Genomic DNA, 12,568 nt, shown 5'->3' with positions numbered 1-12,568 from the left:
GGAGTAGGCTCAGGCTGGGCCTGGGCTCGGCCACGCGTCCTTGCTCTCCCAGTGCTCTCCTACCTCTCCTCCTCAGTGTTAGTGGTGCAGCAAGGTCGGGGCTCCCCTCTTTTTTCTCCTTCCTCTTTCTCTCTCTTCCTTCTCCTTCTCCTCTCCTCCTTCTCCCTGCATCAGCTCCAGGGTTTTCCTGGCCCTGGAGCACCGCTGGGCAGTTAGCCGGGTGGCTGGGCACTCTCGCTCCCAGCTCGATTTGGGTCATGGGGGGTGTTCAGTGGTTTCCCCAGTTGACGCACTGGGCGTCCCCGGTTTCCCCTTGGCAATGGCAGCAGCAGTCTCAGCAGCCCAGAGCCAGCCTGGTAGCGCAGGAGCTGCTTGCTACCATGGCGCCCGCCATTTTGCCTCGCTGGAAGTCTCCATATGATGTGTCTTGTGCCGTTGAACCATTCCCTACTATTAAATCTACAACACTTAAAATATACTGTATTTTTCGCTCTATAAGACGCACCAGACCACAAGACGCACCTACCGTATTTTTCGCTCTATAGGACGCACCGTCCCATAAGGCGCACCTAGTTTTTTGGGGGGGAAATAAAGGGGAAAAATTTATCCCCCCCCAGCTTCCCCCGGCCCCAGCCCCCAGAACAGGCAACTCTCCGCAAGCCGCAGGAGCCCAGCACCGGGCTCCTGCGCTTTGCGGAGAGCTGCGCGAAGTCTGGGCGCGCTGAGCTTAGCGCGCCCAGGCGTCAGCATTCAGGCAACTCTCCGGAAGCCATGGGAGCTGCGCGAAGCCTGGAGAGCGAGAGGGGTCAGTGCGCACCGACCCCTCTCGCTCTCCAGGCTTCAGCGAAAGCCTGCATTCGCCCCATAGGACGCACACACATTTCCCCTTCATTTTTGGAGGGGAAAAATTGCGTCCTATAGGGTGAAAAATGCGGTATTTTTTGGAGGAGGAAAACAGAAAAAAATTATTCTGAATCCCTCTTGCTGTTCCGGCTTCTGGGATAGCTGCGCATCCTGCATTTGCTCTATAGGACGCACACACATTTCCCCTTACTTTTTAGGAGGGGAAAAGTGAGTCTTATAGAGCAAAAAATACGTTAAATCTGGGGACATTAAATGAAATCTGGGGACATTCCAGGGACAGATTTTGTCCAGGGACAGATTTGTAAATCCGAGAACTGTCCCCGGGAAACAGGGACGTCTGGTAACCATACTCTGGCTAGTCTCATTGACTAGGCCTGTGGCCATCTAGATCCAAAACCCCACACAGCTGCAGAACTCACTGGGTGACCTTGGACCAGCCACTGTTACCCTAAGGAACCTACCTCACAGGGTTGTTGTCTTGATGAAATGGAGGGGTGAGGGTGAGCCAGCCTCACTGTCCTGTGTTCATTGGAAGGGCAAGACAAAAACAAATTCAATAATAAGAAAAGGAATGCATTGTTTTTTATTTATAAAAGTGGTACCATTCTGCTATCAAAGGCAAGTTGGGACATTGCTTCATCATCATGGTTACCCACAATGCAATGTGTGGAGACTGCACCCCACTCCTAAAACAAGAGTGTCTGCTACATATGAGCTGCCAACAACTCGAAAACTGCTAGACTGTAGAGCCCACCCGTTCTTAATCACAGTGCATTTTCCTACAGCATAACATAACAATGCCATCTTATGGACAAAAACCTCCACACCAGCTTCAGATCTAGAGGTACCTAAAGCCCAACTGGACAAATCCTTCACTACATCTTAACTGTAAGTTTCAAATTTGCCTGAAAGCAATTGCCGCACTGCCCAGAGGCTAAGGTCATCCTGAGACATCCTTCCCCCACTTTTTTGTTTTGTTTAATTTTATTTATTCAAAGCATTTATACTGTGCACTTCAATTAGGAAAGTCACCCAGAGCAGCTTATAGGTCAGTGGAGATAAAACAGTCCCTGTCTCTCAGGCTTACGGTCTAAAAAGATGAAACACAAAAGGAAAAGTGGATAGGGAGGGAAGAGGAAAACAAGTGAACCTGGACACCCCAATTAGACCCACTGAAATGGACCTGTGTTAGTCATGCCCAGCAGCATAGCATGGTTTGCTGGTGCTTGGGGCGGATGCAGGGCATGAAGGATGAATGGAGTCATCCTTGTGCCAGTGTAGCCCTCACCACCAGCACTGCCAGAGCTTCTCTAGCTCTGAGCCGCTTTGTGAGGCTGGGATCTGATCTGAATTATTTTCCATTAGGCCAGAAGATGAGTAAGTAAGCCAAGATTTTTCCATTGTCCTGCCTCAACTGTCTCTTAGCAACAGCCATTCCATAAGGGTACCTGAACTGGTTAATGTAAGAACGGATGCACAAGTTTGCTTTTTGTTTCCAACCCTTCTCCCTCCTCATCCCCTTTTCCTTGTGTGTTGTGTCTTTCAGAATTGCAAGCCGTTGGGTGGCCTTCAGCTGAGGAGTGGGGTTTTAAAAACCCACACACTGGTAATTCCTGCCCAGTTTGAGGAGAGGAGGAGGAATCCGTTGAAGTTTAACCCTTTTGGAGGACATTTCACACACACACACACACACACACACACACACACACACACACGTGTGTGTTAGATTCATGCAGTGGCACATGCAGTGTGCTGGGCCCTGAAAATCCCACAGGCACCCCGTAGCTCAGAGGAAACCCTGGCAGCAAAAGCCACAGTTTGCATTCCGCTCCACCTCTGCCATCTGAAATTCAGCCTGAATTTGACAATTTGTGTCCTGGGCCTGTGGCCCAAGATGTCGGAGTACCTAGCAGTACCCTTGGCTAGAGGTGTGAGGGGACTCAGGTCCAGGGGTGGGGGAAGCAACCCCTCCAGGTCTATTTGCCTGGCAGGAATATGTGCCTTCGAGAGATCCACACATGTGTCGAAACCTCTTGGAATGTAGCATATCACCCAGGGGCAAAAGTCACATCCGTTGCTCCTCCCACTTTTGGCTTTGGCCCCGCCCACCATTGGCATGTGGCGTCACAGGACTGTGGAGGAATTGTGGCCCTTGGCGTCTCAGAAAAGGTTCCCCACTGCGAAATTGTAACCTGATTTGTTGGGAAGGGTCTGTGGTTGAGAACCTGCTTTGCAGGTGCAAAGTTTCCAGGTTGAACTTCTAGCACCACCAGCTTACAGAAGAATACCCTAACCCAAATCCCTGGTCAGAGCCCTGAAGAGGACCTATTTAGACTTTGCATTTCACCTTTCGGCCATTCCACCAACAGCATTCTGAGGATTTTAGAAGCGCATTCTTGGAGCAAACCCCAAATCAGGGCATGCCCCCCCCCCCCACGACACATTTGCAAATTGCAAAAGGTATCTGCTTAGGGGAGGAGGGGGAAATACATTTCAGTTCACAGTTGAACTAATTCCTGAACCGATTCATGGGCACGAACTGAAACACAGCTCTCTTTCAAAATCCATGGGGTATTTTCTAAACTTTGTGATCCATTTTGCCAACCAAATATTATCAGAGACGGTTGCTGCTGCTGCTGTTGCTGCCCAGGATGACTCCGCTGAGTGAGTGCCTAAGGGCCCCGCTCCTGCCACTCACCACCTGGCCCAGGGCGGGGCCTGACAGGCCTCATAAGGACGGTTGCCGCTGCTGCTGTTGCTGCCGCTGCCCAGGAGGACTCAGAACAGTGCAGAGTTCTTTTAAAAATGTTTTTAAAATTTCTTTTTTGCCCTTTAAATTTTATGGTTTTGGTGTGGGGGTGGGATGGATGTTTAGTCGGGCTTGGGAATGTGTTTAATTTTGGTATGTTTGTAATTTTTACTGTTTTTGGTTTGTATTGTTTTATTGTGTGTGTGTGGTGTTGTTGTGGTTTTAGGTTTTATTTTGTTCTTAAGAGGAGGGGTCAGGGCTGCCGGGGAGTGTGTCCCAGTCAACAAAATGGCTGGGGCATGTTCCACAGGGGGGGATGCACTGGGACAACCGATCTCAGTGATCACAGGTAGGAGGAGGAGTTATGCCAAGACCAGACCATGTCATTACAGAGGAGGGAGGCTTAGTCATAGTTTGAGGACTATTCATGCCAACACGACCTTACAAGGGGCCGCTTGGGACTTCGTGGAAAGCATGGCTTCCATGGGGCTGTCCCTGAATAAGTCTGGCCCAACTCATAACCGTGGACATGCCTTGAACCTGGTGTTCACCTCTATGGATGTGGGTGATCTATGAAACTAAAGAAGTGCCATGGTCAGATCACTTCCTGGTGCAACTGGACTTCTCCACGACCCTTCTGCTCTGCAGGGAGGTGGGTCCGATTGGGATAGTCTGCCCCCACCACTTAATGGATCCAAATGGTTTCCAGAGAGTAGTAGGGGATGCTTTATCCCATTTGATGGCCTTTCAGCTGATTCGCTGGTGGCCCGCTGGAATGTGGAGTTAGCCAGGGCTATTGACTGTTTGGCTCTGAAGCGCCCTCTCCGACTGCATGGAGCCCAGATAGCCCCATGGTTTTCCATGGATCTGAGGGCAATGAAACAATCACTGAGACGGCTAGAGCGCCGGTGGCGGATAACTCATTCTGAAGCTGACCAGACATGGGTTAGAGCTCAGTGTCAAGCCTACCAAGTGGCAATAGCGACAGTGAAGAAGAGGACTTTCTTCACCGCCTCTATTGCATCTGCAGAAAAGAGCAGCAGGAGACTCTTTCAGGTGGTTCGCAGTTTAGCGGAACCACCTGCTACATCGGGGCCCAGTATGGGCCACATGATCTTCTGCAATGATTTTACAAATTTTTTTGCACATAAAGTTGCTCAGATTTGGTAAGAGGTAGACTCCACTGTGTGAGCAGGGCTGGGAGTTGTTCAGCAACCACTCAGGAGAGGGCTAGAGTCCTGTCTAGTCAAGTTGCGTGGGATCAATTCCAGTCTGTTACCTCCAAGGATGTGGACAGGCTGCTTGAATGAGTGAAACCAACCAAGGCTAGGGACAAAGGTGAGAGCTGTTTCCTAGTTCTGCTGGATCTCTCAGCTGCTTTTGACCCCATCGACCATAACATCCTTCTGGACCGTCTAGAGGGGGCACTGTTATACAGTGGTTCCACTCTTTCCTCCTGGGCCGTGTTCAGAAAGTGGTGGCGGCGGATGAGTGTTCAGACCCCTGGGCTCTCACTTCTGGGGTGCCTTAGGGCTCTGTCCTCTCCCCCATGCTTTTCAACATCTACATGCAGCCACTGGGAGAGATCATCAGGGGGTTTGGGCTGGGTGTTCATCAGTATGCGGATGATACCCAGCTCTACCTCTCTTTCAAATCAGAACCAGTGAAGGTGGTGAAGGTCCTGTGTGAGTGTCTGGAGGCGGTTGGAGCATGGATGGTGGCTAACAGATTGAGGTTGAGTCCTGACAAGACAGAAGTACTGTTTTTGGGGTACAGGAGGTGGGCAGGTGTGGAGGACTCCCTGGTCCTGAATGGGGTAACTGCACCCCTGAAGGACCAGGTGCGCAGCCTGGGAGTCATTCTAGACTCACAGCTGTCCATGGAGGCGCAGATCAATTCTGTTTCCAGGGCAGCTGTTTATCAGCTCCATCTGATACGCAGGCTGAGGCCCTACCTGCCCGCGGACTGTCTCACCAGAGTGGTGCATGCTCTAGTTATCTCTCGCTTGGACTATTGCAATGCACTCTATGTGGGGCTACTTTTGAAGGTGACTCGGAAACTACAACTAATCCAGAATATGGCAGCTAGACTGGTGACTGGGAACGGTTGCCAAGACCACATAACACCGGTCCTGAGAGATCTGCATTGGCTCCCAGTACACTTCCAAGCACAACTCAAAGTGTTGGTGCTGACCTTTAAAGCCCTAAATGGCATCGGTCCAGTATCCCTGAAGCAGCGTTTCCACCCCCATTGTTCTGCCACGACACTAAGGTCCAGTGCTGAGGGCCTTCTGGTGGTTCCTTCGCTGCAAGAAGCCAAGTTACAGGGAACCAGGCAGAGGGCCTTCTTGGTAGTGGCACCCGCCCTGTGGAACACCCTCCCTCCAGATGTCAAAGAGAAAAACAACTTCCAGACTTTTAGAAGACATCTGAAGGCAGTCCTTTTTAGGGAAGCTTTTAATGTTTAATAGGCTACAGTGGTACCTTGGGTTAAGAACTTAGTTTGTCCTGGAGATCTGTTCTTAACCTGAAACTGTTCTTAACCTGAGGTACCACTTTAGCTAATGGGGCCTCCCAATGCTGCTGTTGCCACTGCCGCACGATTTCTGTTCTCATCCTGAAGCAAAGTTCTTAAACCGAGGTACTATTTCTGGGTTAGCGGAGTCTGTGACCTGAAGCGTATGTAACCTGAAGCATCTGTAACTCGAGGTACCACTGTATTGTATTTTAATATTCTGTTGGAAGCTGCCCAGAGTGGCTGGGGAAACCCAACCAGATGGGCGAGGTATAAATAATAAATCACCATCATCATCATCACCATCATCATCATCAGGGAAATCTCTGGAGTAGTAGCATGCAGCAGTGCATTTTATTAGGCAAGATTGTGTTCAAAAATCTCTATGTTAGGAGAAACGAAACACAAATGCACATGAATTTTTAATGTATTTTTTAATAAAAGAATCACAAACATGCAAAAATGGTGCAAATTCAACATAATGAAGGGAATGAGAAATGGGGGAGCCACTGAAATTGACAGGCTCCTTCTTCCACAACACCAGTGAATCTGTCTGGAAACCAGCCCTGAAAGCAATGGATTTTAATGGTAGAAAATCTCTCCTGATGCTGAAGTCTCTGTTTGGAGGCATACCAGGGGCTCACAATGATTAATAACTAACTCCTCAGCTGAGCACGCCAAATGTTGGTATCTATGAGATGTTTTTATTTGTGTGTGTTTTTAAGACATGCCGTGTTTTTCTTTAAAAGGAAAACAGATGGAATATATCACACATACAGCTGCATTTTGTTTTAAGGGTGCAGAATATGCTAAGGAGTATTGGGGTGGGGAAGAAACCAATGCGAGCTTGCCTGTTTTGCACCAAGGTCCAGTTATCCAAGGTGAGACCAGGATGCTGAAATAAATGAGCCACATGTGGAGGCGTATTTGATGTAAAAACAGCCAAACGTTGTGAAGGGGTGGTGTTATGTTTTCTCTCTCCACCCCTCATCGAATTATTTCAAATCAAGTTAGTACAGTATATTTACTGTATTTTTTGCTCTATAAGACTCACTTTTTCCCTCCTATAAAGTAAGGGGAAATGTGTGTGCGTCTTACGGAGTGAATGCAGGCTGCGCAACTATCCCAGAAGCCAGAACAGCAAGAGGGATTGCTGCTTTCACTGCGCAGCGATCCCTCTTGCTGTTCTGGCTTCTGAGATTCAGAAATTTTTTTTTTCTTGTTTTCTTCCTCCAAAAACTAGATGCGTCTTGTGGTCTGGTGCGTCTTATAGAGCGAAAAATACGGTAAATGCAATTTGCCAGCTGCCCCACCTGGAATTTTGGCAGACCAATTTTTCATGAAAAAAAATAGTGATTTCCTTATCCTGGAATTGCAGCTCCTCCTTCAGAGACCTTCAACCACTTTCACCTCCACCTGCACAGTTCAGAGTTTCCAGGAAAGCAAGCAAATAACAACAACAATAATAATTCTTTTAAAAAATCAGTGGTGCATTCCTGCTACCCACATTTACGCAGAAGCAAGTTCCACTAAGTTCAGTGGAGCTTATGCCCAGGTAAGTGAGGACTGTTCAGGATTGAAGACTAAACCAGTTTGAAGTCTCCACTATGGGTAGGCTTCAAATTCAAAACTTGTCTTTGGTGTTTAATTTTGGATGAGACTCTTGAATGCAATGTTAGCAGACCACCATAAGAAGTTTTAAGAAGTCAGGTGGGGGCAGACATTTTGCTGCCTGAGGTAAAAGGCAAGAGATCCCACTCCTGGATAGTTGACTAGAGTGGCTGTCCCATCTTACTTCAACCATGGCAGCATTCTCCAAAGCTCCCATGGGCAGCAAGTTGGCTCAGGGGCCAATAACTTAGAAAGCGACCTTCTATTGAGTCTGATCCACTTAGATCAGCCTTGTCCGATAGCAGGGGTTCAGGCAGGGGACATTCCCAGTCCTATATGGAGGTGTAACCAAGGACTGAACCTTCTGCATGGAAAGAAGGCTCTACCGCTGATCTGCACGCAGAGGTCTCTCTGCCGCCTCTCAGCCCCCCGCACCTGCTGCCTCGCTTTGCTCAATGGTTGGGTGGCCCTGGGGGAGCTCAAAGAAAGCAGAACCACAGGTGCCCACATCACTGGTGTAATTTGTGCCACACCTGGTGCTTATCTACAGTGCCAGATTTCAGCCACACTGGTCTATTTGTAATGCAAAAAGTTGAGCCCCCCCATTCCCCCCACCCAACATTTCTTCCCAGTGCTGGAGCCTCACCAAGAACAAAGCATTCATGGCAGATTCAATAAGTCCCTGAGCTTCAATAAGTAACAGATATGCAAGCAGAGCAGAGGAGTGGGTGGAAGTCCAGAAAAACCTTGCTTTCAGCTGGGGTCCTTATTAAAAGAAAACAAGAACAACCACAACCACTCCTTGTGATTTTCACTGGCTCTTCAACAATGGAAGAAAATGAGGGAAGTCGATTGTTCAGACTGCAGCACTCTTGGATCCAAACAAGGGCTTCGTCACAAGCCTCAGATAAACTCTTCTTTTGTCCAGCATCAGTCTCCATCTCCTCTCCCTCTAGGCTGTAGTTGTGGTTTGGGGTGTGGGGCATGTGAGGAATGGGTTCTGATCTCCAAAGGGGATCCAAGCCAACAAGCCGTGTGGTCAGGCTGGACATTGGATGTGGCCCAGGAAGACCCGCCATCTTCACATAAACCCCACCGTACTGGGCTCCCACCTGCTCAGGACTGCCCTTTACATCATTCCCCGTCCCCTGGTGGATCTCAGCAGACAGAAGATGCTCGCCACAGTGACCAGGATGATGGCAACGAAGAGGAGGACCGCGCCAACCCAGGGGCCGTACGCTGTGCCCTTCCAGAAGCCAGTCTCCTCGGGCGGAATCATGTTGGTGAGGTTCAGCATGTATCCCAAGGCCCAGCCGATGGATGTGTCCCCAGCCTGCATGTAGGAACAAAGAAAATGTTGTAAAAAGACTCACACAACTGGCAACGCTTCTCCTGTGGCTACTTCAAAGCACTCCCTCGCCCGAACACCACAGCGATCAGCAGGTCCCCTCTCAAAACTCCCTGCATCTTCATCAAACAACAGGGCCCTGCATGTTCCAGAAGAATTCATGTTGCTAAGATCATAACTGCTTGGTCAATGGTCAAAGGCCTGGAAACGATGCCTTATGAGGAACGGCTAAGGGAGCTGGGCATGTTTAGCCTGGAGAAGAGGAGGTTAAGGGGTGATCATAGAATCATAGAGTTGGAAGAGACCACAAGGGCCATCGAGTCCAACCCCCTGCCAAGCAGGAAACACCATCAGAGCACTCCTGACATATGGTTGTCAAGCCTCTGCTTAAAGACCTCCAAAGAAGGAGACTCCACCACACTCCTTGGCAGCAAATTCCACTGTCGAACAGCTCTTACTGTCAGGAAGTTCTTCCTAATGTTTAGGTGGAATCTTCTTTCTTGATATGATAGCCATGTTCAAATATATAAAAGGATGTCACATAGAGGAGGGAGAAAGGTTGTTTTCTGCTGCTCCAGAGAAGCGGACATGGGGCAATGGATCCAAACTACAAGAAAGAAGATTCCACCTAAACAAGTAGGAAGAACTTCCTGACAGTAAGAGCTGTTCGACAGTGGAATTTGCTGCCAAGGAGTGTGGTGGAGTCTCCTTCTTTGGAGGTCTTTAAGCAGAGGCTTGACAACCATATGTCAGGAGTGCTCTGATGGTGTTTCCTGCTTGGCAGGGGGTTGGACTCGATGGCCCTTGTGGTCAATTCCAACTCTATGATTCTATGATTCGATGCTTTTTTGCAGGCGGAATACAGGTTACCAAAAGCACAACTGGTTTTTTTTGGGGGGTGGGGAGACTCGTATTGGTTATTGAAACATGTTGGTTGGCATCTGAGACAGATAGCAAGCAGCAAAAGATAAACTTAGGCGGTAACAGAATGAACATGTTTAATTTAAATATAGATCATTCTCTACCTAGGTCTACATCTAAATTCAAATTATGCACTTAGGTACACTTTGTGTATGTATTATAGACTTGGGCCACATTCACGCCATATATTGAAAGAGACACGATACTCCTTTAAACAGTGCTAGTTTCTCCCAAAGAATTATTTGGGAGCTGTAGTTCATTAAGGGTGCTGGAAGTTTTTGGGAGTCCCCTCAGAGAGCTGCAATTCCCAGTGTTCCACCACCTTCAAGTTCCACTCTGGGAATTGTAGCTCAGAGACGGGGAATAGGGGCCTTCTAACAGCTCTCAGCACCCTTAACAAACTACAGTTCCCGGGGTTCTTTGGGGGAAGCCAGCACTCTTTAAAGGGGTATCATAGGGTTTTAATGGCATGGTGGCCCAGGACTCTTTAGTTTAGAGGAAAGCCTAGTAAGAGGGGACATGATAGAAGTGGATGGAGAAAAGCTTTTATTCCTCTCACTTAACGCCAGAACCTGTGGACATCCAATGAACCTGAAAGTTGGAAGATCCAGCACCGATATAAAAAGGTAAAGGTAAAGGTACCCCTGCCCGTACGGGCCAGTCTTGCCAGACTCTAGGGTTGTGCGCTCATCTCACTCTATAGGCCGGGAGCCAGCGCTGTCCGCAGACACTTCTGGGTCACGTGGCCAGCATGACAAGCTGCATCTGGCGAGCCAGCGCAGCACACGGAACGCCGTTTACCTTCCCGCTGGTAAGCGGTCCCTATTTATCTACTTGCACCCGAGGGTGCTTTCGAACTGCTAGGTTGGCAGGCGCTGGGACCGAACGACGGGAGTGCACCCCGCCGCGGGGATTCGAACCGCCGACCTTTCGATCGGCAAGTCCTAGGTGCTGAGGCTTTAACCCACAGCGCCACCCGTGTCCCAATACCGATATAAGGAAGTCCTTTTTAACACAGAGCCTAGTTAAACTAGGGAACTCTCTCCCACAGGAGGAAGTGATGGCCACCAATTTGGATGGGTCTGCTTCTGGCATGCTTCTGAATGCCAGCTTCTGTAAACCTCATGAGGGGAGATGGCTCTTGTGCTGGGGCCCGGCTTGCACCTGGCTGGCCACTGTGAGAACAGAATGCTGGACCTGATGGTCCCTTGGCCTGATCCTGCAGCCTCTTCTTAGGCTCTTACCTTTTTTTGGAAGGCGATGTTGGGGAAGGTGCTGTTGTCAAATTTGTAGCCCCGCGTGAGGATGAGGTAGATGAAGGTGGTCGCTGAGCAGTAATCGGGAAGCCTCTTCTCTAGGCCTGGTGCTTTCTCCAGAAGCTAGATTTACAGAAGAGAGGAGGGAAGAGAAAAGGCTTGATATTCTTCTCAAATGCAAAGCACAACTCTGACTGCCCCCTCCCAATCTCCTTGGGTCCTGTCCCACCTGAGGGGAGGGTGTTCCTGGCTGTCACAGGGTACTCATTCCCATTCTCAACCCATTCTCCTACCCCGGACTCACTGGCCTGGAGGGTTTCCTGTGAGGAAGTGCAGCCATCTGGCTGAAAAGGACCCCTCATTGTTGTGTTAAGAGCTGTCTTCTAATCCCAGTTATGTCACCCACAAAATTAACCTCCCAGCTTCCAGGACATCTCCAGCCATCCAAAAAGGGGCATTGCAGAGCCCTCTGCCCTTTCCTTAATTTTGCATGGCTGTATTTTTCCTTTGTCCCTGTTTTTGCCTCTTTCCTGGTCCTGAAGGAAAGCAACCATAGAACCACAGAATGGAAGAGCTGGAAGGGAGACAAAGGGCCACCTACTTCGACCCCCTGTGGTGAAGGAATCACAACAGGTATGGTCCTTGCTCCACTTACACTTTGCCTTTCCCTCAAGAAACACAAGGTGGCACACAAGGTTCTCTCTCTCTCTCCCTCTTCCTCTTCCTCTTCCTCTCCCTCCCATACCCACACACCATTTTGTCTCAACAGCCCTGTGAAGTAGGTTAGGCTAAGTGAGAGAGAGAATGAGTCACTCAATGTGAGCTTCGCAGCTCAGGATCCTGCCCCAACACCATCCACTGGTCTTCAACTGGTGGGCTGGGACCTGCCAGTGGGTCGCAGCCTGATCCAAGGAGGGTCACAGCAGAAATATAAGATAAAAGACTAAGATATGGGTCCCCCAAATGCATGTTTGGGTAAAATTGGGCCCTGGGTCTAAGAAGGTTGGATGTATCTGCACTGTACACCATGCTACCCTACAGCTGAAACTGAAATATTTTGAAAAATCTGATTTCTTCTTAAACAGCCAGGACCTAAATGTCTGGTGCGTGCTTCAGTTTGCATCGGAAAAGCCCCCCTTACGAGGAAACCCACCTCAGACCAAGTTGCGCTGCATATTTCGTTAGCAGCCTGCTCCAGGTCGCTTGGGGTGGCCACATGTCTCTTCATTTGTGTCTGGATGAAGTCCACAGTGTAGAAGAAGGCAGAGAAGGCCTGTTGAGGAGGAGGAGGAGGAAGGAGAAGAA

General features: G+C 49.3%; 1 protein-coding gene across 2 annotated transcripts in view; it reads right to left on the bottom strand.

Moving 5' to 3' along the window:
* Positions 1-6,542: 6,542 nt before the first annotated feature.
* The window catches only part of ENTPD2 (ectonucleoside triphosphate diphosphohydrolase 2), a 39,294-nt gene continuing 33,268 nt past the window's right edge, over positions 6,543-12,568 (bottom strand). For both annotated transcript variants that reach the window (XM_083423110.1, XM_083423111.1), the window contains exons 7-10: positions 12,417-12,536; positions 11,252-11,386; positions 7,413-9,071; positions 6,543-7,154 (exon numbers count right to left, since the gene is read on the bottom strand). In XM_083423110.1, the coding sequence (XP_083279236.1) occupies positions 8,868-9,071; positions 11,252-11,386; positions 12,417-12,536 (459 nt within the window). In that variant the 3' untranslated portion in view covers positions 6,543-7,154; positions 7,413-8,867. The remainder of the gene's footprint in view (positions 7,155-7,412; positions 9,072-11,251; positions 11,387-12,416; positions 12,537-12,568) is intronic.

Source organism: Podarcis tiliguerta, assembly GCF_965153285.1.
Source record: "Podarcis tiliguerta genome assembly, chromosome: Z".
In the NCBI taxonomy this organism is placed as follows: domain Eukaryota; kingdom Metazoa; phylum Chordata; class Lepidosauria; order Squamata; family Lacertidae; genus Podarcis; species Podarcis tiliguerta.
Note: the sequence above shows the minus strand (reverse complement) of the source record. Positions and strands in the feature narration are given on the sequence as shown.